The 26,755-nt window shown below is 34.9% G+C and overlaps 1 protein-coding gene across 1 annotated transcript; it reads right to left on the bottom strand.

Moving 5' to 3' along the window:
- Nucleotides 1-5,206: 5,206 nt before the first annotated feature.
- On the bottom strand, nucleotides 5,207-23,332 carry LOC121386676 (carcinoembryonic antigen-related cell adhesion molecule 6-like). The gene is made up of 6 exons (XM_041517663.1): nucleotides 23,260-23,332; nucleotides 20,855-20,998; nucleotides 20,375-20,515; nucleotides 17,402-17,662; nucleotides 14,475-14,580; nucleotides 5,207-6,706 (listed from the first exon to the last, which is right to left on the bottom strand). Exons 1-6 carry the CDS (start codon nucleotides 23,318-23,320, stop codon nucleotides 6,658-6,660), a joined length of 762 nt encoding a protein of 253 aa, XP_041373597.1. The 5' UTR covers nucleotides 23,321-23,332; the 3' UTR covers nucleotides 5,207-6,657.
- Between the last annotated feature and the right edge of the window lie 3,423 nt (nucleotides 23,333-26,755).

The raw sequence follows: 26,755 nt of genomic DNA on the forward strand, positions 1-26,755 counted from the left end.
TTTTGGTGTGAAAATAAATGCTTACATAATGTATGTTCGCAATGGTGTATGTTGTTAGTGCCAACGAGAACCCGTTCTATTGGCAGTCTTTATTTGAAGTTGGGCAATTTAACATGGGTTCCAATGACAGTTGGCATCTGTGTAGTGAGACCCTATCTGTGACTTCTACAGCCAGAGATATAACATATTTCAGATTCGCTGGTGGCCATCTTGGAAAATCGGAAACCGTCAAGATAGCCCCTAGCCTAAAATCAATTAATGTAGTAAATTTCATTGTATGAAAAAAAGCGTTCTATGTAATATTAAGGTTCACGACAGGATATTGTGTTACCCTTGTGTTGGCACCATAACCAATAAACATAACATAAATCTAAGCGTAGTTATTTTTATTCTATAACTTACCCAAGATATCCATGCCATAAAGCCATGTGATAATTTAATGTATTAACCCGGTTAATAATGGTATGTAAATTTGCAAGGTATCTATGTAACGTGTAGCTGTGGATGGGCCATATGCTTACAAGCCAACAAGACCTGTATACCTGAGCGTAACGTTTTCAAAGATTTAGTTCAAATACGTAAGGGCAAACTAATTTGTGCTAATCGTGATGACGTCATATTACCGATGGCGGCGACTTTAGTACTGTGATTTACTAAAAAATTAATTAAATGTTATTCTAGAAGTGTTATAGGATAAATAGAATTCGCTACTCGTGTTTTTTTAATATGAAAAATATTAACATCGTCTAGTTAATTGGTATTTGTCTCGGCAGAGCCTTGACAAATACCATTAACATAGAATCGGTTGATATTTTTGTTTTAATTCTGCACTTGAGGAGTCAAAACGTCTGTGATTTTTCACATGTATATCATTGATTACTCGAACCAACTTTTAAAACGTTTTAATCTGGTGCAGAAGATGCTCAGATCATTGACTGGTCTGAAACGATAAGCCACCAATATAACATGTACAACCAATACATTTACAACTACTTTTATATGGTCGAAATACCTTAAGTGGTCTCTAATTCAGGTACGGCGGAATCAAGTAGACATTGAAGGGGGGTGGGGGTGGCTTACTGAGATCGATGGCGCAAAGCAGATTCCGCCGTGCCTGTATATAGTGTGATAGGGGAGCTTGAAATTAATCACCTCCTATTTGTAAATAATAATAACAAAGGCTATTTAAAGCTCAGATGTTTGTGGGAAGCCTATCGAGCAACAATGTAGTACATATTTGTTGGCGGTCTTCAACTTAGTTGTGTACGTCATAGGCCTACTTGACATGCGTAACGTTGGGAAATAAACATACAATTTTATTATTTATTGATTTATTTTGTGTATCATGTATAACATGCCTTCTTTAGTTGTCATTTGTAAATAAATATCTATCGTTTTTGTTACCTTTCAAATTGTATTTGTTCAGTCATTTAATTATTAATTACAAGAAATCATCCAGTAAAGAACCCAGTCATCCTGTTACAATAATAAAGGGGAACAATGCAACTTAGAATAGCAACTGGGTACATAATATCGTTCAATGACAATCGTATACACAGGGGTGTAGGCTAGGGGGATTTCAGGAATTGACTATTTGAGGCCACTGAAGAGGAGGTGCTCTTTCATCGCAATAAAGAATACGCTAATACAATAAAGGAGCACTGTAACATATTATCCCATTAAACGGATTATCCTGAGTATAGGCTACTGCCATTGTAACACATTTCCATGTAATAAAGCGTCTTCTATGACTAAAATTACACACTACACACCTTTCACTGTTTAGAATATCAGTATCTATATAATCAATGTGTATGTGTTCAGTTATAATGCTTATAGTGGCTGAAACTTCATTTTACTTCCTACCTGTTAGTTTGGAGGATAGAGAGAACATCTGAGAAGATGCGTTGTAACGTGTGGAGAACATTCCTGTTATAATGGACATCTCAATAGTTTTCCCTACTTTGAATTTTGTAAGCTCGATTTGGATCACCCTACCAGTTTTGGTTGCTTCATCTACTTGGTCTGGTGTTATATTTAGACATCATCGACATACAAATCACTTCATAGTCGTTGAAATTGAAGACTGTGAAACCTATAGCACGTCATTTCATTGACATACGCTTAAGTGCAGCTCGTGTGGGGGTTAGTTTCTTGGATCAAGCGTTCCCACCACATTAATTATACCCTGGCTATTGTTCCTTGAAATACACAGCGCATATATATCATTTTAAATCATTGTTATTTTATCCAGAACTAGTTTCTTGCCTATGTTAGCAAATGCCTGTTCGATTACCTCATTAGAACCTTTGACAATGTTTCTGATAAATAGTTATCCTGTTCCACAGATGTTCCTCTCGTATAAGGACCTGAACGTGTATGACATGTGTACATATGCGCACGCGTGTATATGTTTGTCTGTCTCTGCCAAGTTACCTAGTACAATTTATGTTTTGGCTTAAAGAATATATCATAAATAGCTTAGTCATCTCTAGATAGGCTGTGTCATTTGTGAATTGTTGGAAACGTTTTACACAGAGTACTTAAACATTGGTATCAAATGAACTGTTGTGAGCGTGTAGCTAGCTAACGTAACTAGCTTTCTGCAGGGTTTTACTGTAGTTTGGCACCTAGGATTCAATCTTTTCAGACAGTTTACAGCCCACCACAATCCAGTGATGTAAGCTCAAGTGTTATGGCTGTCAGCTATGGGTGATACTACAAAATTCGAGAGAGACAGAACAAAGTACCGGGTAGTGTTGAAAACATGGTCTTGGCCTCTTGTGGAAATGGTCATAAAAGATAATTGGTTTGGGTTGTGATGTATTAAAGCATAAATAAATGGTTGATTTGAATAGACATGATTAAATGATAGCACTCCTTCCCTTGATGCTGAAAAGGTGATTTAACTCACTTTTTGTGTGTGTATATAATTCACCATATAATGGGTTCTGACACTAACCCCTCGATATATTAGGTTTTAAAACTGTATTATGCCAACCAGAGGATCGTATAAGACAATGTTTATTCCTAATATATGATATTTACGATACCAAAACACACTCTGGTAATAACCTCCATATATATATATATATATAATGAGATGAAAATGTTGTTATAAAAGTGTTATTGGATAAATATAATTCGATATAGATAGATAGATAGACAGATATACATTGTACGAAGCCTATAATGACTGGACCACTGTTATTAAACAAAGAATGCATGGAATATTAATTAATTTTTAACGACACCCAAGCACAAAAAACAACAATGTCTAAATAAAGAGATAACGTTTTGTTTGGTATCTTCATGCACAAAAAACAAACACTATTAAAGTTGATGTCTTATTTTCAGAAACAAGAGGTAACACAGTGGAACACACAAGGTAAAACAACATGTAACAATTGTAAACCATCTTAATCTAAAGCTAATCTTAGCTTATTTATTGGAGTATCTATATAAAATACAAACATCACAAAGAAGAATTGCGTATTTAAATAAACAACAAGAGGTCTGTCAGTCTAAAGAGCTCCGCTATTTCATTTTCAATTCTGTCGCTAGTACATGATAATTCATAGAGACCTTTCAGGGGAACAATTTTAAACTTCCAAAATACATGTATATCTCTATTAGATTGTGGTTATTGCATGCTGATTGTAGTATTAAGTTTCACAACTATCCGATAAACATTCAAGATGAAGGAAGACTTTCCAATTTTTTATTAAATAAATAAATAAAATTCTTAAATGTCTCTCTGTTAAATTATTCAGACTACCCCAGAGAATACTAGTACGAAGTTTCAGAACAACCTAATCAAAAATAGATTTTCAAATCCGAAAATAATGTTTTACAATTTAATAATAAAACAATTATAAAATCAAAATATATCTCCACTAGTTTATGAACACTGCCCCTAGGAATCATAGTTCTTAGTTTTAGAAATATCAATTCAAAACTCTCAGACAAAGATATAATTTGAAAGTTTCAATATTAAATTATATTTAAATTATTAAAATTAAAAACATAAACTGGAACATTTCCTAAATATCTATCTACTACTTTGGGCAGATTGACCCAGATTATCATTGTACCACGTTTCACAACAACCATTTGACACTCAAGGAGAAGACAGACTTTATAAATGTTGACAAATCGGTATTGGAGAAGTTGCACTGTCGAACACAAATTTGTAAACTATCTTAATTTAATCTCTGGGCAATTTCACGAGAAATGTTGCAAAATTACAGTTATGGCTAAACAGTCCATAGTACCTAGACAGATAAAATTTTGTGTTGTTTCTTTGCGTCTCATATATCAACAGGAACCGTGAGGGAAAATATGAGAACATTTGCTGTTAGGGTTTTGAATTTATGAACACGTGTGAAATTTCATATTCGACGGCTTGAGAAGTAACCACAGCATGATATAGAAGCGAAATACAGTAGTGCTCCAGTGTATCCTTAGTAATGCATGTACCAAGTTCAATCAAGATTGACCAAATAATTTTGGTTTTATGTTAATTTGAATAAACCCTTTTTAACAAGGTTACATCCAAAGACGTTTCCACATTTCTTCTATAAAATATTCATACTAAAAACATCAATTTTGCTTCTGCCAATGTTTATCAATGAGGTAGGTACCGTTCAGTTCGACAGCAATTTTGTAAAAAATATGCACTTAATGGGATATGAAACAAACGCATAAACATATTTACATCAAGTAGGATGAAATGAGAAACACATATTAAACAATGAACCAAGCCAACAAAGTGTAACAATAAAAGACGTAAACAATCACTGCCGCTTGCACCATCTATTTTTAGCTTAAGTTGAAAATGTAATTGTGCCATATTTATAAAGAACTCTAGTTATGCAGTTAATGCGTGTGTTTTTTAAAAATTATATGTGTATAGCGTATAGATAAAATTAGGTCACTGCGTTGACCGTACAGGACATGAGGCTGCATTGTTATGTGAGGTCTGTCGCGGACATGTAAACTTTGTTAAGAAACGCTTGGTAATAGATGAATATAGAGCATGTACAGTGAAAGTTTGTTTTGTTTAATGACACCACTACAATACAATAGAATAAATAGAATATATGTTTAACGACAACCCAGCACGGACAATGCATCGGCTATTGGATGTCAAGCATTTTGTAATATATTTTGACATACATGTATAGTCTTAGAGAGGAAACCCGCTACAGTTTTCCATTAGTAGCAATGGATCTTTTATATTCACCATCCCAGACAGGATAACACATACCACAGCCTTTGGTGTAAATAAATAAAACAATTCTTAACATACTGCCATTAAAGAAACTGTCCTGAGTTGTCTGCCACCATCAAATGTTTCCAACTAACACACTATTCTTGGTGACTAAAATTACACATTAAATACATTTTCGCCTTTAGTGTTTCCTAGTGCTTGTAGCAGCAATTTTCCATTGTCCTTACACAATTATTAGGACAACAAACACCGTGTTTGTACAGACGCTAATATTATAAAGAAGAACATATCTTTTTAATATGTAATTTTAACAGGGTTCATACACCTTGGGAAAATAAAAATTACAGACCTTTTCCAGACTTTTTCCTCAAGACAAAAAAAAAAGGTTTTCAAGACTCACGTTACTCAATACATCTCCCCATATTTTCGGAAAATTTGACAAAATGGACAATATTTTTGTCATATGCATTGCGCAAGCGCGTATTTCAAATGTAAATGTCGGCAATTGTTAGTCTCGATTTTCCAAATGTACGTTAGTACCGAGGTCGGAAAACGTCGTCAGATTCCGCAGGTTTCACGCAACCAAAATTTTCTACATGAGTCCTAAAGATGAATTTCCATTATTTGTTTTCAAACCAACTCGCAAAAAAGGTATTTTTCCTTACTTTTTCCAGGTCTGGAAAATGGATTTTCAAAATTCCATACTTTTTAGGGTTTTCCAGACTCCATACGAACCCTGTTTTAATCATCCAAAATACTCTGTTAGTTATAATAGAACCAAACTCAGGATTTTTTTTTTTGCATTCCAAGGGTAAACGCTTCTTTTTGATATACAGATGAAATCAATTAATGGAACAGTCAAGATCAAGTAACTGCACATGTGATTCTGCCTTTGTTTGTTTACTGATTTAATGATTATAAGTAAGAATTGGGATAAAACTGCCTACCAGCATTTAATCTATACAGTTGATAATTTTGAAGGGTTTTTTTTAAACACAAAATGTGTGTGTGTGTGTGTGTGTGAGTGTGTGTGTGTGTGCGCGCGCGCGCGTGGTGTGTGTGCGTGTGTGTATAAACATGCCATGATAGTTGCTATGGATTTGAAGCTAATAATGCTTTTATACAAATGTTAACATTATTTAGTATACAGTTAATGGTAAATCGTCAGTTTCCATTTAATGCAAACGAACTAAAGTTATTTTTCACGACTAAATGTACCATGAGTAAATTACTGCACTTCTAATTTGAGCTACATTTTTATTGCAAGAAAAAACAAACACATATTGTATACTGGAACACTCAAAGGTAACATAATCAGAAACACCAAAAAAGACAAACTCTGGAGTTCTAGCGTTAGCGCCATTTTCTTTTCTTTCATATTCGGAAAAGTGGGGGGGGGGTTGTCAGCTTGATTTTTGTTTTCTTTAGTTATTTTGTTCGTTCTGCACATCTTCAGCTTTCGTCTTTATTTTTCTGTAAATAAATATAATCTATGATTTATTCCTACTCTTATATAATATAAAATAATAATATTTATTTTTGTGTTTTCATAACAAAATTATTAATGTGTATTAATACAAACTTATTAACGTCTTCCAACACGCTTTCTAACTGCCGTTAATTTAGGAAGTCTTGCATGCCCGAGTGGTTACGGTCGTGGGCTGCGAAACAGCATGTGAATTAGTGCAGTAGGTTCTAATCCTGGCAACTGAACATCTTAAATAATCAATACTATCTTAAATAATCTAAACACTAAAATAAAAAAAGTTAAAGTTTGTTTTGTTTAATGGCACCACTGATGCACATTGATTAATTAATCATCGGCTATTGGGTGACTAACATTTGGAAATTCTAACACTTAGTCATCAAAGAAAATGAACTACATTTTTCCTAATGCAGCAAGAGATGTTTAATATGTTCTTTCCCACATACCACGGCCTTTGTCCAGTGTGGTGGACTGTTTGGAATGAGAAAAAAACACTCAGTTGAATAAATTGATGAAATATGGAGACAAGATATGAAAGGGAAAAAATGAAACATTAAATTTATTGTGAGACTTACTAGTTTTGTGCTTTGGCGTCATTTTGTTCTAGACAAAGTAAAGTTTCCTTGGAATATAGGGTAGTGTAGTCTCTGCATATATTAACCCGATTTAGAATTACAATACATAGTGACATATATATATATATATATATATATATATATATATATATATATATATATATATATATATATATATATATAGAAATTACCACTGCTCATGCATGCAGTTTTTATGGAAAATTCCAGTTCAGTGCATTTCCAATGGACCTTTTTTGCATACACGTCTAGTGCCACATCCTTTCAGAATCTTGCAACCAAATCACAGCAAGCTTTTTGGCGCCACATACATGTACAGTATACAGGATTGGCTGCCTTTAACAAACGTCCATCCCCACCCCTCGGGAGTGGATGCATTGTATTCACTCTGTTAATTGGTTAACCATATTCCAGCTTGTTATGCAACTCATATTGAGTGCTGCAGTAAGGCATCCTAGGTGTGAAAGAACCACTTGCAGGATGAACGTATGTATGACTTTTATCATTATATAATATTAAGTTATTTTTTGAGAATTAAGTCTTCTAATTGTTTAACTCTATTATTTATGTCATCGCATCCTCACACAGTGTGGTGAGCATTAACATATCCCATGATAATAAAGTGAGTAGGGAGCTGATCACGAAGACCTTAAAAGTCCTAAGGGTTAAAATTGTAATTGTTTCGAGGGGTAAATCAACTGAACATAGAGTAAATTTTGTCTTTAATGTGACTTTACTCTTGGGAATAATTTCATTTATAATAATAGAAACGCCCCCACGTGCGCTATTTTCGGTTACTTGACATCTATGGTTGAGATTAAATCCTCTGATGTTAATATTGTCAGTATCCTCCAGAAATGTTTCCTGAAGACACACTGCAAGATGATTATACTTTTGAATGAGAAGACAATTCATCAAAATTGGGCCTTAAGCCCACGTCAGTTCCACTGGGTAACTTTATTATATTCCATCGGGAGGAAGTATGGATTTTATCTTTGGATTTTCTTGTGGTCTTTGTGATGGGCAATGATCCGGAGATGAAATATCCAAGTCATCATTACCAATTTTCATTGTTGAAAAAGTTTCATAAATACTGCTGTTTGGAACCGTAGTTCGATCTTTATCAGCCGACCTGAAGGTACTTCGATAGATTTCTTTGCATCATTGCCTGTCTTAGGGAGACTAGTGCTCGACCTATTTGGTTGATTTTTAAAATCCAGTGACAATTGAGTTTTAATCTATTTGTGCTGCGAAGGAGTTTTCTTCTTTTTGTCTTTGTTCTGCTTTGTGTATCCGTTTTTAAGCCTTCTGAATATCAGACAGTTTCGTGTATTTAGCTTCATCAAGAGTGCCAGGTTATCTCTGTGTTGCAACACTTCTAGTGGCGACTTTGGCAGTAGCTACTCCACTAACTTCCTGGCATCCATGAAGGATAGCTTGTTATGTACCTTTAGCTGTTTTTTCGAACTTCCACCGCGGACACTCTCGCAAGTATGCACAGTGGTTACCCTTGCAATTTAGACAATGAATATCATTTTATGTGTCATTCTGTCATGATAAAAAAAGACCATAACGAGCACATGTTAGTTTTCCACGGCATGTGTTCTGACCATGGCCAAACCTCTGGCATTTGAAGCAATACAAGGGGTTTGGAATAAATGGTTCAACGGGAATATTAAGTTAACTGCCTTTGACAGATTGGGGAAGGATAGGGACATTAAAAGTGAGGATACAAGTATTCGTCGGTAACAAGTTATTGTTTCGACGAATCATTATTCTCCTTACCAAAGCAACCCCCAGTGATGACAAATTTTGGCATATTTCACTTAATCCTTCCAGATCTCTTCATCTGATTACTCCCTTTGACGAACTGAGTGAGGTCTTTGAAGTTACCTTAATCGGCACAAAAATCGGTCGATTTGAGGAGGCAATTTGAATAGTTTTCAGTTGAACACTCAACCAGCAGCCCATTCTTGAAAAAAAATTTTTATTTCTTCAGTTGTTGTTGTTTTTTTATTTCGTTGACTTCTTGTTAGAAGACAAGAGTTTATTGAAAGTTTTGGTTTACCCATATTTGAAGTTCACCAAACATACACCCCCACCACCGAGTCCACAGAGGGACAGATAACCAGCAGACAGCAATGTCAGGGATATACTTAGTTGATATACTTGGTTGATATATTTGGGCATTAAGAAAACATATTAACCCAACTGACCGTAGCCACCGCCCCAAGAGCAACAAACACATATGGTGCATAAAAAAAGGTTTGCTCTTGACTTAACATAAACAAAAGAAAGGTGTTTGCTCTCAAGCTTGGCATAACCAGACGACTGATCAGGTCGGGCCTTCCTGCTTCGTCTATTTGAATTCCGGGCCAAAGTGATGTATTGTCAGAAGTCATACGCACAGGTATGCCCCAACTCAATCAACATGATCCCATCAACCATCTTCATGAGTTGCATCTCATGGCCAATACAGTTTGGCGGCCAGTCTAAATTGCTTACAATTAAATGCAAATTATTGGACTGAGCAGTCAAATGTGGTTTTTTATTTGTCATCAGATTGCACTCCAGACATCGCAGATTTATAGGATACTTACTAAATACTTATTCAAAATTCCGCTCACCTTAAACTTACCCCTATCCCCTCACTGGTGATGTCAGAGGCTTTGGACCTGGACGAATATGTGGGCACATAAAAGAGTTTGGACTTGGACATGAAAGCTAGCCAAGACAGTGGGCTGGCTTTCATGAAGTCCCAAGGCCAAAACTGTTTCAGTCTGTGAATGCAAAGGGAGTCAGCTATGTTGTTTATTTTTGTCCTTATTGGGTATCTTTTGAAACAAGTGACAAACACTTTATTGAGTTCAGACTGGTTAAAACGTGGAGCTGCATGAGGTGTTTTGAAAGTTTTGTTGCATGCTAATGGTGGTGGTAGCTTGACCCACATACTGCATGTTGCATTTGGTTCGTTAGTAAATAAACCACAAAATCCGATTGGCAGTTCAGGACGTGTTTAATGGGGAATACAACTTTGTCTTTGTTTAACGTAGCTTTGGAAGTTCGTCATAGTGTCACATGATTTGCACTTTGGTCGAACACAGGGTTTACACCCCAAAACATTATTCATGTCTCTGTTATGCTGAGTTTTTCTAAGTTTGTTCATCTAAGGATGTTGTCAATGATGGAATTTCTTCTATGCAATAATGAGTTTATTATTATTCAGCACTTTTGACATACGTCCGCTTGTTTTCAGAACAGCATTTTGTTCAACAAAGGATCTTAAATTATGTTGTCCTGGGTCATAGGTCGTCACCAAAGCTATTGTTCCCTCTGGCGATTTGTATTGTACAAGTGTTTTTTTCTAGAATGGGTGTGGGCTTTATCAAAAATTTGTTTGATGACGTTTGCTTTATAACCACTGCTGTGTAGGTACAGGTAGAATTTGCTAAGATTACCACAAAGGCATCGGGTCTGGAATGCTCCTCTGTAAATAATTGAAAGGAATAGGTGTCTGGGGTGACAACTAGGCATCAGATATATAGTTTCTTTAGAATAAAAATTCGTCTCTATGCTACCACTACCAAGAATCACTCAGACGTCAATGAATGGAATACTGTCTACACTAACTTAATGAATTTAATATCAGTGTGGTGTTGGTTAAATACAGTTAAAAACTCTTTGATTTGTTCAGCAGTATCCGATGTGAACCCACAAAGGTCGTAAGTGAATCTGAAACAAATTTCTGGACTATGGGGGGGGGGGGGGGGGGGGGGGGGTAGTATACCAAAACGGTTTCGTTCAGTGTGACATATAATCAAACCTCGATAACTCCATCTTCGATCTCTCGAAAATGTTGATCTCTCATCCTGAAGAAAGTATGACTCTAGAATGAAGAATGCATCTACCTGACATACGTATATTCACTTACTATTAGGGATGTAATGATTTATGAATAAGTCGACATGTTGCAATATTTCTCTCTTCGATATGATTCGCGATACATGCACTATTGTAGCTATACTTTCAATTTTTAAAAATTGTCATTTGTCATTTAAAGTATCGATTTATTTAAAATAAATGTACAAATTCAAGTCCAATATGACCATACACAAACCGCATATCTTTCCCTAGTTTCCATTTCAGTGACCGTTATCGCAAACCAGTCCACGCACAGCTGCATATAACATTAAGTTATATTACTTTTGATTGCCGATATCCAGATTTGTGGCCAATTACTTGCTCGAACCTAGCGCTTTATCGGTATTATTTGACATGTGTATCATCTTTGCAAACCATAGAGTTTTTAGCAGACGAATAAAAAAAAAAAAGCCTGCTAAGTACAAGTCTGCCATGTGGCGGGTTTTTTCAAGTTTCTCATTTATTATGAGAACGGTATTAGAAAAGTGTGTAAAAATAAGACAGTGTGTCAGACATGCAAGTCGGTAATTAATTAAATGGCAACACAACAAATATGTCGTCACACATTACTCGCCATCACCCATCATTGCTCGACTCCCCGATGCTACGAAACGTAAAGCAAACTCCAGTATGTGAAATGTTTACAAAAAGCCGCAAAAGACCGACGGTTTAATTCAACGCACGAACATGGTTTTTTTTTTAAAAACAAATAATTCAACAGTTCTGAACCATTTGTAGTTGTTTTCCTTCTTTTCCTTGCACAAATATTATAAGTCTGGATTTATGTTCATTGTTTTTAATCTAGTATAACACATTAATCATTTTCAAGACCAACAATTCAGCATTTTGTATTGTAATTTTAATATCGCGATACTTGAGGTTAATATCGTCATACGTATTGTATCGCAACCCTACTGTATCGTTACACCCCTACTTACTATGACAATGTATAGCATTAAGTAGGAATTAAATAATTAAATGGAAAAAGAAAATAAACTTGCTGAGAATGGTTAACTTAAAGGAAACATATCACGAGACCATATTACAGCTCATCTTAAAAGCAAAATGATATAAAAATAACATACAAATACGTTTATAACAATAAAATGCGTGTAATTGTCTTAAAACGTGGAAATTGCACCAATCAGTATCTAAGTACGATTTATGCATATTTATTGGTGAGCTTTTGGAAAAAAGCGGAAGTGACGTCAGTCACGCTGTACTCTTCCATTGCTTTTAACTGTTTATGTATATGGAGTAAGGGGCTTACGATCTTTTCAGAGCCCAACATTGCCGTACTGCGCGGCCTTTGGGTGTAAAAATAAACAGTTTAATGGATCGCGATCTTTTCTCTCTTTTTTTCGGTTTTCCAAAGAATTGTATCTGAAGAAAGGCGTGGGTATTTTATTGCAAAAGAAAAGATTGGACACCAACGCCGCATAGTGCTTTGGGGCCAGCCTATTTACAGCCTGAGCCGAAAGTTACCTGGAGACAAAAACAGAACCCGGATGTTAATGTCGAGGTGTACATTGTTCATATTTGGCACAAAGATACACCACAGCATGATGTATTTATATATGTTAAATAAAATAAAAAATCGAGAAAAAACATCGAGTTTTTTATGTTCGGACTGTACATAACGAAATCTGTATTCAACGTCCGAAGAAGGAAACGTCAATTAAGTCATTAAATATGGCATATACAAAGATGGGATATGACATGAGGAAACATTTCAGTACGATATAATTTAAATATGTTAAAAACCAAAAAAAAGTATACAAAACAAACTTTATTTTTAATAACGTTTTTCATCTTCAGGTGGAATACGTCACGAAAACGTTCCTCACTAAACGAAGCCCGAAAGTAACCCGAAGACCAAAAGAGAACCCGCATGTTAATGCCGTTGCGTACATTGTTCACATCTTGTACAAACATACACCTAAGCATTATGTATTGAATTATGTAAAAAACCAAAACAAAAACCAACATTATATATATCTATTTTTGTTCTGTAAACTCCTTTTTTGTTACATATTTAAATACATCGTACTGAGATGTTTCCTCGTGACAAACATATATAACATATACAAATACATCATGCTGTGGTGTATCTTTGTGCCAAATATGAACAATATATACCTCGGCATTAACATCCGGGTTCTGCGATTTAAAAAAAAATAATATATTTTTCCTACTTTTTTTATTTATATATATATAAATACATCATATCGAGGTGTATCTTTGTGCTAAATATGAACATCGTCATTAACATCCGGGTTCTGTTTTTGTATCCGGGTTACTTTTGGCCACCGGGCTGTAAATAGGTCGACCAGTCTGGTCTGGCACCATCGGTTTCTCCACCCTCCGGCTCGCTATCCGTATCTTTTTCAGTATCACTGTCGTAAGTAAATATGTGTCTTTTCTTCATTGACCAACAGCTCAAATTGATACGGCAAAATGTTTTGCGAACGAATACTATTTTTTTTGGTAAGCTCTGCAAGTCTTAGATTCTTTGCGAGTGGTACTGACTAATGCTTAAGTGTAAGGCTTCAGATCAAGCGATGCGTGACTGACGTCACGGACCATGTGATCGCCCTGCTCATTAAAGATTGGCAATTTCCGCTAAGAGCTCGTATCTGGGGGTTTTACGGAGTAATTTTAAGTAATTAATTTTCATTTTAAAGTAATTTTTTTTAGATTATTCAGTTTATAATTTATTATACATGGTTGGTGCCAAATATAGGTCACGTGGCATGTTTCCTTTAATACATTCCAGTTGCTTTTTTACTGAAGGAGGTGGCATGTCAAAAGTTGATTTATAGTCAACTGTGAAGCACACATCCGTTAATTAGTAGTACAGACGGTAAAACAAGAAACAACAAGAAATGTTTTAAAGACTATATGTGGCAACCTGTATTCAGCGGCCATTTTTATCTACTACCATGTGTGACCGCTTCAAACAGGTTTGACTGTGTATATATATTATTACATATATTATTCTTCATCCCTTTACGAAGTTAAAAGTGTGTTAGTTTAATGACACCACTAGATCACATTCATTTATTAATCATCTCCTATTGAATGTCAAACATTTGGTAATTTTGACATATAGTCTCAGGGAGAAAACCCGCCACGTTTCCATTAGTAGTAAAGGATCTTTTATATGCACCATCCCACAGACAGGATACAACATACCATGTCCTTTGGTACTTGTGCGCTGGTTGAAATATGATTTTATTACCTCTTGTAGACTATCCAGACAGTAGGAACAGCAAGAGCCAGTACAACAGCGATCACAATTCCCGATATAGCACCTGCACTTAAGGCAGACATGCGCTCTGGACCATCTAGAAATATACAAAACTGTCTATTAACACAGGATAAGATTCACTGTCATAACGCTTCCACCTAATCACCGATATATACACACAGCAAAGGGATGTTTTGACAAGGTCGTGACTGCTACCACTGCTTTAAGATAATCTGGCATTTCACTGGTTCACTGTTTCTACTATTTATTAGCACACATTAATAGTTCATTGTGACCAACTTGGAAGACTTGATATCGGCATACTATAGCCAATGGAAACATATTGCTCTTTCATTTCTGACTGCCATAATTCAATCAGAAGTTTGCTATACATTCACCAAACACACACACACACACACACACACACACACACACAATTTGTGCAGTATGTATTTATATTTAAAGATTTATGTATTTCTGAGGTTTGCCTTTAGACGTGTTAAATAGCACATTCAGATTTTCTGACGTCTTAATATGAGTAAAGGTATCGACAGAATGACGAGTATTCATCAGTTTAGAGATATGGTATTGTTTTAATACTGAATAATCCTTGCATCGAAGCAAACTATGAAATTAATAATACATAAATTTATCTACAGAACAACATATCTAACATTACAGTATCTAAATATTGTATAAATAGCTAAACTCGGATTTTAAGTGATAAAACGTTTTATAGTTAGCAATGACGTATAACGCTTAAATATAAATATATCTAGTATGTGATATATTGATAATGGAATTGCACCACCTATATTGAAGGTTGTCAAACAATCATAATCTAAATTTAAATCTTTACAATTTTGCATTTCGAATATCCTGAGCAATCCAAACATAGCCACGTCCTGATCTAAACCTGTTTTAATACGAGTGACCCATGCATATATATGGTACGTCCTGATCTAAACCTGTGTTAATACGAGTGACCCATGCATATATATGGTACGACCTGATCTAAACCTGTTTTAATACTAGTGACCCATTTTTAATACTAGTGACCCATGCATATATATGGTACGTCCTGGTCTAAACCTGTTTTAATACTAGTGACCCATGCAGATATATGGTACGACCTGGTCTAAACCTGTGTTAATACGAGTGACCCATGCAGATATATGGTACGTCCTGATCTAAACCTGTGTTAATACGAGTGACCCATGCATATATATGGTACGACCTGATCTAAACCTGTTTTAATACGAGTGACCCATGCATATATATGGTACGACCTGATCTAAACCTCTGTTAACCTTTAGACTACTGGATTAATTTTTAACAAAAACCACGTTGAGTGGGTACAAGTTTATAATTTTTACTCACATATATTCACTTAAATGTTTGATAAATACATGAAATAAAGTTCATATATGAATTGGTAAGTATTATTTTCGTGTCTTTTTTTGTATTTTTTATTATTTTAGATCGGCTAATGGTGATTAAAATTAGGCAAAAAATCGAAAAAGTTGCGTTTACTTACGGGCATTTGTGGCCAGCTGTCCAGTATTTATGTCCATTATTCCCGATAACAGTGGTTTTCTGACCAGAATTTTTTTTAAAACCCGAACTACGATTCATATTGCAATATTTGGTAATTTTCGTTGTTGGTAAAACGATCAAATTTATTATCAAATTAGCTGTTACAATCAGCTATCGATCCCTGAAAATTACCGCGACGTGCCGCCATTATTGTCAAGCGAAAATACTTGCCGAAAACCACTTTTTGAACTCAAAATTTCAAGGTATTTTCAATTGAAAAAATCAAAACAAAAACCACCATTTTGAAAAAAAATCTTTTTTCTTTAATTATATTTCCGTTTCCGGTGAGTGTCGTGTGCAAAACGGCGGGAAATATGAATTGGGGAATGCACTGTATACAGTGTACAGTATATCGACTGACGTGACGTCGGGCGAGATATCTCGCCTGCAGTAGTCAGAAGGTTAATACGAGTGACCCATGCATATATATGGTACGACCTGATCTAAACCTGTGTTAATACGAGTGACCCATGCATATATATGGTACGACCTGATCTAAACCTGTTTTAATACGAGTGACCCATGCATATATATGGTACGACCTGATCTAAACCTGTTTTAATACGAGTAACCCATGCATATATATGGTACGACCTGATCTAAACCCGTTTTAATACGAGTAACCCATGCATATATATGGTACGACCTGATCTAAACCTGTTTTAATACGAGTGACCCATGCATATATATGGTACGACCTGATCTAAACCTGTGTTAATACGAGTGACCCATGCATATATATGGTACGACCTGATCTAAACCTGTTTTAATACGAGTAACCCATGCATATATATGGTACGACCTGATCTAAACCTGTTTTAATACGAGTAACCCATGCATATATATGGTACGACCTGGTCCGTCAACTGTTCATGACACTTTATATCACAAACAAGGGAACCGGTTTTCATCCAGCTGTAATAACCTGAATTAATATTAATAGCCAAGACTCTGGTAGTATAAATGTGTCAATTACCGTAATATGTGCTATCCTGACCGTGTGAGGATGAATATAAAAGATCACTTGCTGCTAGTATATATTTGTTGTGACTGCCTGTATGATTAGTTACCACACTAAACTAGTAGTGTTCATAACATTAACATAGCGCAGTCTTAATTGGACATTTTTAGTTACAGAGCTCAGGTGTTTGACAGGGGATAACAATGGCTGAGATGGGGACATGTGGCTATTCTCCATTATTAGGGGAAACAGTTTTTACTGCCAGTACAATGTGTAACCGAGCAGGTTGTCACTGTACGTGTACCTGTAATGTGACCTGCATGTCTAAGATTAATCAGTTTGTAACAAGTCAAATACTTACAAGAGACACTCAGTGTAAAGTTTTTACTTATAGATTGTTGTATAGCAGAGTTTGTCACGGTACGGTTGTAGACATTCCCGTCCTGATTCCTATTGATGTCTGTCAGGTTTAACAGCGGACGTGTTGTGATTTCTTCATTTCCCAGTATCCAGGAGTAGTTACATGGTGGGTTACAGCCAACAGTGCAGTCCACAGTCAGATGCTGTCCTTCTTTGAGCTTTGCAGTACGAATGAATTTAATACTGCCTGCAACTGGGCCATCTGACATTAACATAAATAAATAAATACATAAACAAATAAACAAAATGTGTTACATGTAAGCAAACTTAAAATAATAGCTGACAGGACACGGACTATATAAACTTTGCCAGTTGAATTTACTAGGTCAAGCATTTTTTATTCCATGATTTTTGTGTCTACCGACATGAATTCAGGGTCGAATTTTAAAATGTCAGTAGGCAGGCAAGTGTTTCCTAACAGAATTTATGGAACCAAGGCAAGTTGGAAGGGCAACAAGGCAAATTTATTCGTAAGAAGAGAGGCATGAAGGCAACGTACATTTCAGACACTTTATCCAAACATTAAATACACTTACAGAAAGTTTCACAATTTTTTTATTAGTATACATTGTAAGAACAAACTGTGGCATCATTGTCAATTATACACTTTATTCCATCTTATGTCACTATATGTGTTGAGTGAACAATAGGCATGGTGTCGGACGTATGCTCACACAAACTGCACTTTTTCACCCATACTTGGTTACGTCTAAAGCCCTGTGATGTGTGAGGGGATATTGGAAATACTGTGTCCTATTCCTTTCGGGTAGATGTTTATCTTTGTATCAGATGTAAAATGATTGTGTTTTTATCACACACTAAATTGTTTTAGAGTCAAACATGCTTGGTGTCGGATGTAAAAAGCAATTGGTGTCGGACATACAACTTTAGTTTTCGAAAAACAGTCATAATATTTAACAAATAAAATAATATTAAAAAGAAAAACACAGTTTGAGCAAAAAAAAATTATTTATGTTTGAAGGAAAAAGAAAAACAATTACCAGGTGCATCACAGGATGGAGTTCATTGAGTGGGGATGAACCAACATCTTGGCCATGAGTTTTCTTTAAAGAAGCTCTTTGTTTTGAAAGAAACCTTTAATATTTTTTTTTTTAAACTTTGCTAGTTCATTACAAAAATGAATCTCCTAAACACAACTGTAGGTAAAACCCTGAGTGCATTGGGGACTATATGCATGCATGACTATCATGACCGCACCACAACATTTGTTTTTTCATTATTCTAAAGCTAAACGTATAAAAGACGGGGGTGACTGCGGCTGTCCGCCATGACTAGGGATTTGAACAAGGTGCATATGCCATATTGTACTACTTTTGCATATATTTGTGATAAGTAACTTTATAGGTATTGATTCAACATATAATCAACTCAAGAATATCAAAATAGTAAAGTGCTGCCACTAAATGTAAATAGTGGCTTCCCCAAATGTGACGTCACATTCAACATGTTGTCATGATCCTGTACAAATTTTCAATTTGTAAAATTCTGCCAGTCAATACAATTACTGTGTTTGTTATGAGGATTTTTATGGACATAAACAGTTAATTTCATATATAGGTTTTAAATTTTAAAATATAATTAATATAGTCCATGAGCCTAGACCCCAAATTTGACCAATTGGTACCATTCGAGGGCACCAAATTTAACTATACTCTTTTTCATAGGGGTATGTATCTGGATCTCAAAGCAGCATGATGGACTTTTCTGCAGAGTAGTTTAAGGTCAGAAAATGAGTTTTGGTAGAGAGGGGGTATTTTTCTAAATGTTTAATAACGTTCCTCTGTATTAATCTGTTTGTCAACGTTTCGTATGCACTACCGTGTTATACCCTTTCATGGGTTCTGGCATAGGGTATGGCGAGTAGTTACGTGCCCTAAAATCTTGGAAATCAGTGAATATATATATTTTTTTAATTTTAGACAACAACTTTAATGCCAAAGTTTCACAAGCTTATTAGATACTGTACTAGACCTTCTGTATAATTAGCTGACTTTAGCAAATTCGGTCCAAAAGTGGCCAAAATGGTAATTTTGTCTTAAAATTTCTATTATTTGGAACCAGTAACACATTGTAAAAGGATTTTTAATGCATTGTTCAATACTATTCATATCTAGTACAATATAATTGATATCCCTATGGCAAATAACCATTTCGGGCCACACATGGGCCAAATGTAGCGAAATATTGGCCACATTGATGAGATTGTTATTCTTTGGCCAGCTCTAGACAACAAAATATCACTTTAAAACACTCACAGGCTTATTAGATATCATATTGTAACGCCAGACCAATCATATTATAAATACATGTCTATATGATTTTTGGCCATTTGTTTTAAGTACTGTCACTCCCTCTCAACATTAATGTTGAAAGATCCACATGAAGTCCTGCTGTGTAGTCCCACCAAAATAACGTGACTTTTTGTTTGTTCTTGTTTGTTAAATCCCCCACCCCAACCCCAATATTTTCGGAATTGTATCCCCGTGCCCCTATCACCACCACCACAAATTCCCAAAACATATGACTATAAAGAGAAATATGGGGGTGCATGGATGCTTGTGCAGTGTTGTTTTTCTCTTTTCGCATTGTTTTCCAAATAAGAATTTGCAAGCTGGTACTTTTATTGTTTTACAAATAGCGCTCATTATCTCTTTAAAAATAGTATTATTTAAGTGTGTGTTTTTTTAAAAACACTAACTCATGAGTTCCACACCCCACCAATGTCGTGATTTGCATTCATTTTAATCAGCCATGTGGTTGTTGTTATCAGGCCCATAGGAACGACATCTCTAGTGAGGTGCCAGTCTCTAGTGAAGGTGGGGACTCCTGGCGGTGTTTGAGTTCATCTTGAAAGAGGCTATATAGTAAATGGAATACAGGAGAAGTTACTCACATAATACAGTCTTGTTGCACGTAGATCTGCCATCATTTGAAGGTCCATCATAACAAGTCCACTCTCCAGCATCTGTTGCAGAGTTGAACGATTCTATGGTAAGAGTAGTCTGTGTTGATGATAAAATAACCGCACTGTAACCTGGAACATTACTATATGGAAAACATGCTGTGTTAGCTATGTTACACATTATCACGATTACTATATGGAAAACATGCTGTGTTAGCTATGTTACACATTATCACGATTACTATATGGTAAACATGCTGTGTTAGCTATGTTACACATTATCACGATTACTATATGGAAAACATGCTGTGTTAGCTATGTTACACATTATCACGATTACTATATGGAAAACATGCTGTGTTAGCTATGTTACACATTATCACGATTACTATATGGTAAACATGCTGTGTTAGCTATGTTACACATTATCACGATTACTATATGGAAAACATGCTGTGTTAGCTATGTTACACATTATCACGACTTGTGGTGATCCGCCATTTGATTTCTTAAAATAGATTCCACGTGTTAAACTGCCAATTATGTTGCAGATTAATGTCGTCTTTTGTCCAGGATATCCACCAGTCATACAATCAATGGATGTATTTGCTGCATCTGTAAAATATATGTATAAATATTATATTATTTTAAATTCTGTAAAATATTCTGTTAGACATGAGCAATTCAGACACTTCTGCCGTGCATTGCATAAATGTAATGAATATTTCACCACTTTTTATTGTTACACATTGCAAGAACCAACTATGGCTCCAATGACATGTTAGTGTAGGGGCATACGTAATTTCGTAGGACTTGGGCGTTAACTTTAGGAACCATCCATGATTGTAATTATTATCTAATCATGGTCGGTATGTAAAATCGACTTACAGCATCATGATCAATGTGAGATGAATATTTTTCTTTAAAACATAGGCATGTGATATATCAATGGATAGCTTGTGGAGAGCATTGTACATACGCTCCATGTCGGGTTTGTGTTGGGTTTTTTTTTTTTTTTTCGAATATGATTTTTATGTCAACGAGTGATGTGTGAAAACTATATTTTCACGAATTGCGAGGAATGAGAGAAAATATGGTTTTCACACATCACGAGTATTTAAAGAAACGCCATGAAATGGTCTATTTATTAAATGCATATTTTCTCATTTTTGACAACGCCTTTCGCTTTTTATTAATATATTTCTCTTATCCAGACTTTTGAAGAAAATTTACTTGACCATGTACATGAATACAAATTACCTTGTTTAACTAATAATTATTTGACAAAACCACTGTGAAAACATAACTCACAGTCAATAAGGAGTATGGGGGACCTCCTCCAGAAAGAAAATAGGTTAAGTTTAGGCTTAGGGTTAAGAAAATCATACAGGAATGATATGAGTAATTAATTTTGTCAAAAGGTTAACATAAACAAATAAAATTAGCAAAACAAATTTTGGTATGGCGCCATACCCGTTTTACCCTCTAGCAGAAAACCTGACTCAATATAAAAACATATCTTACACGTGTTAGGTAGCAATACAAGTTGCTAATAAAACCTTTGGTATCCTAAATTAAAGTGATTTGCGTTTATGATGCTTATTTAGAGAAATAAAGCCATCTAAATCTGAATATATGCCTTTAAATTAGAAAACAATATATTTTATAATAATAAATTTGATACTTTACACATCAGGAACAATCTTCACTATTAGATGAGTGAAAAACAGACCCCCAAAGACAATGTCATTCAAGACGTAAATTGAATAATCAGCACATTTTAGGATATTTTAAAGCATGATATTTAAACATATGCATATTTTCACTGAAATGCCAAAATGTGCGTGACGAATACATATAACTATTTAAATTGGCAAAATAAATTGAAGATTGTCAAATAGTTTGGCGAACAAAATTAGGAATCCAAGGCTAGTCCTGACTACATTTAATACAGTTAGACCTACACATGTATCTTAAGTACTTTTGGGAGGTTTTTTTTTTTTCTTCCGGAAATGGTGGATTTAGTCATTAGGCTATTTGCTTACATGGTAACACAAAAATATCGAACATAAAACACTGCCTCATAGCATAAGGTAGTACAAGCCTAGGAAATTAATGTGTGCAATCTTTCAAGTCGTTATCGCAAACGTTTTGGACGTATGTTCCAGAAACCATGAATAAAACAATGCATTTGGCTATTTGTTTCCATAGTAACAAAAATAATATCGAAAATGAAAACACTCTTATAAGACGAGGCACTACTAGACCATTAGACTGGTATGTGTACAACGTTTCATGAAGTTATCTTGAACAGGTTTAGAGTTGTGCCCCCGAAAAGTAGAATTTGGTCATTGTGGCTATGTTTTCATTTACCAGAAGAAGAAAAAAACCGTATTGAAAATGAAAACGTCCTGATAGGTAAAATGAATACTAGATCAGTAGATTAATGTTATGTAGAACGTTTCATGAAGTTATCTTGAACGGTTTTCGAATTTGGTCATTGTTTCCATAACAGAAAAAAATATTGAACATAAAACTCCCTCATAGCAGAAAGCACACTAGACCACTACATTGATATGTGTATAAAATTACAGGAAGTTATCTCGAATGGGTTTGGACAGAAACAAATTAATACGCCCTCATAGCAAAACGCACTTCTTCAAGATTAATATTTTTACACTTTTGTTTTTTGGAATCTCAAAAAAAACATTACCGAATGGACAGATGGACACACAGATGGACACACAGATAGAGGCTGTTTTAATATCCCCAAACTGTGTTCTCGAGTGATGGAATCAATGGGTCTTATCAATAATATTGGTGTCCCCCACGGGCCTCATTACCAACATAAATATACAGAAAAACGTGTAACTTACCACCAATGTTTGAGCTACTCAGTAGTAAAAGATGTAGCCATAACAAACACATGTTCCTCATCGTTTAGTGTTTCTGTAATGATAAAACAATTGTCTCAAGTAAAATCACACCTACACTCTATTGGTATATAAACATGGCTCCTATTTTGTTATTTGGCGCCTACAAAAAAAAGAAGAAAAAAAAGTAGGCGTCATCTGGCTCCTGGACAAAAACGTGAACGTAGATAGCTGTAGCTACTGTCGAACTTAGTGACTTCAGGTCGATCTTACGCTACCGAACTTAAAATTAACAACCGTTCGACGAAGCAACCTTAGTGCGATTGTAAACCCAAATTTACTACAGTCGCCATCTTAACTAAGGTTAAAATCTTAGATCGACGACAGTCATTCTTCGCACCCATGTTTTGGTTTCGTACTCAACAGGGGCGTAGCATAATCTGGACCTGGGGGTGGGTTCGAATATGAACCAAGTGAACCCTTTTTCTATTGTTTTTGCACCACAATATATATATATATATATATATATATATATATATATATATATATATATATATATATATATATATATATATAAATTTTCAAATCATCAAATAATATGTTGATTGATATAGCTCGATACATCATATATCTGGAACAGCACTTTAACATTTAACAATAAACTGGGTGCATGACGTTTCCGTTTTAAAGTGCTGTTCCAGATATTCCCGATTCGCGAAGTTATCGGTAACGATTATAGTTATCTTTCCTTGGGAACAGGTATAGAGGAGTGGTAAAATGTATACACAATATACCACTGCCATTATTAGCACATTTTCCACAAAACGACTGGAAGTCAGGAATAACGGAATTTGTAGTCTGTGCAAAATCGATTGTAAGTTCGACGAGTCACTTTTCGCACCCTTGTTTTGGCTTCGTACGCAATAAATATAACATATCCAATTGTAATTGTTTTAATATGATATATTTGACAAATGGTATTTTTTATTTATTTCATCTTTTAAAAGTTAAACTTAATCAAAGAAACTCGAAAAGATATATTTGGACAAATGCGATGGAATCATTTCGTTTACATCCAGAATTTGTATCACAATTTTTACGCGATACTGACTTTCACTCTAAATTTTAATTTTATATATCTGTGATATTTATATTTTTGCAGTTCTTTACACTGTGTTTTAATTTAACTGTTGAATTTTTATATTGATGTTGATCATCAAATTGTTTTTGCAATTACCATAGTTTGACACCCAATAGCCGATGTATTTTTTGTGTGTGCTGGGGTGTCGTTAAACATTAATCAATTAATTCATTCATTCATTCATTCATTTAAACTTAATATTTTGTCCAGAATTAAAGTCCGAACCAAATTGTTAATAACTACGATAAATTACTCTCCTACCTTTAATTACCGTTACATTTCCCACAAATTTTGTCCACACACAAGTTGTGAAAAAAACATTACAGTGACACAGATTCCACATATGAGACTGTGACGATGTCGCCAGTATCGACGTCGCTGAGATAGGATAGGGCAAAATACATGCAGTTTTCTGCCGTCTACCATTTTGTTTTACTCTTCAAGAGGGATAAAAGCCTCCAAAGTATGTGACATAATTAATATAAAATCAATGATCTTTTGTGGTATATTTAAAGAAACAAACAAAACAAAACAAAAATAATAATTAATATGACGTCATCACGTTTGCTTTTATGTCAGAACGTGTTATAACGTTGTTAGATTAAGTCATATCCTTTCACCCCTCCTGGAGAATATTCGATAAAAAGTCAAAATGGCAGCCGGTACAAAAATACATGCTGTTTGCCCTATCCGATCTCAATGAAGTCGATATAGGTGACATGGATATAATCTAGTATGTGGAATCTGTGTCATTGTAATGGTTTTCTCAAGATTTTTGTCTGGACAAAATGTGGGTAAAATCCAACGAAAAGTAAAGGTAGTAGAACAGTTTATCGTAGTTGTTAACATTTTGGTTCGGACTTTAGGAAAAATTAAAAAATAACCACATGTAAACGTCGTCTGCTGGTAATAGAAATTTGACAGGGGTCATTGTTAGTAGAATTTTTTTTTTTTTTAATTTTAATGTGTTGAAGCATTGCAATAATACAGCTAATTTTGAATTTGAATGACGTCAGTTTTCCAATGACGTCACTTTACATCTCCTTACAATAATACTAAATTCCCGACTTTCGTAATTGTGCTATTTGCGAGTTATGTCCCTTGTGGGTAGGTATTTTTATATTTCCGGTGCAATCCGTAAATGTCATAACATGGGGAAATAATATTGTTGCATGACAAATTGCCATAATTTTCGCGGTAAGATCGACAAATTTAATTTTAAAAAAGTTACTTTGCACAAACTGCCGAAAGAAAAAAAATGCTAGAATGGCCTGGATTATAACTATAAGCCGGAAATACTGGAAAACAACAGCGGATACATGAGTGTGTTCTCACCATTTCAAAAACGGTGATGGACCCAACTTTTTTTGTAAAAAGATACCCACTGAAAATTTAGTGCAGAGAGCTGACCCACCTAAACGACCAACAGTCCGATCTCGAAGACTGGAGTGGAACCCCACAACTACTGATTCTGATGGTACCACACTTGGGCCAACCAAAAGTCAAGTAGAGATGATACATGGGTAAGCTTTTCGTCAGATTATATTGTAAACATTAGTTGCCCATCTCATATATTAAGCCTATTGGTAGGATACGTTCGAGCAAAAACGACCACTCACGATACCCAAGTGATACTTTTCTTTTCTTTGGGACGACGTCAGTTTTGTGATTTTAGATGGGAAAGTCTACTTAATCAAGGGTGTTACAGAATTACTTACAGTAATAAAACTGGACGGGTATCTGTTCGGTTATCACACAATACCCTGTGATCTTAATAAAAGAGGCACGTATTTTTAGTGTGTCTAGACACAGTGTCTGGGGACCGTCTAAATATACACCTGCCAATCAGGAACCACAGATATAGGCCACAGAAAGAAAAAAACAATTAACCAAGAAAACACTCCGATTATTATTTCAGTACATGGGTTAATTTATGTACAAAACATAATACAGTTATTTCAACACTTTGACAATGGTGGTTTATTTTGTATTGAAAAATAATATATATTTGTTGCCGGCTTACTGGGATGGCTATTATTACAGAACATTACTATGCATCCGCACAAATCAGGTATGTTTTGTTTCTTCAATTCGAAGACTAATTCCTGACGTGACACATTAGGCATTACGTAACCACCAGTTCGCCAGAGGGCGTATTCACGGTGATAGTACAAAATGGCTGCGCCCGTTATATATAATATATTAATTAATTAATTATACGATTATACTTGTTGATATTAAGCAATAATGTGCATTATATATCGTTGAATATGGATACCAGGCCAAATGCCTTAATTGTCCACTCCTTTAATATTTGAGGTTTTCTGGTTAAAAAATAAAATAAAATGATTAAAAAAA

The sequence above is a fragment of the Gigantopelta aegis genome, chromosome 12 (genome assembly GCF_016097555.1).
Source record: "Gigantopelta aegis isolate Gae_Host chromosome 12, Gae_host_genome, whole genome shotgun sequence".
Taxonomy (NCBI): domain Eukaryota; kingdom Metazoa; phylum Mollusca; class Gastropoda; order Neomphalida; family Peltospiridae; genus Gigantopelta; species Gigantopelta aegis.

Bases quoted from the DNA above. Each gene is read 5' to 3' on its own strand.
- LOC121386676 (XM_041517663.1), bottom strand. From the start codon at position 23,320: ATGAGGAACATGTGTTTGTTATGGCTACATCTTTTACTACTGAGTAGC. The intron at 14,581-17,401 runs GTAAGTATTTGA...GTATATTTCTAG, and splicing joins CTTTACACTGAGTGTCTCTT to ATGGTCCAGAGCGCATGTCT. The intron at 6,707-14,474 runs GTAATAAAATCA...ATTTATTTACAG, and splicing joins GTCTGGATAGTCTACAAGAG to AAAAATAAAGACGAAAGCTG.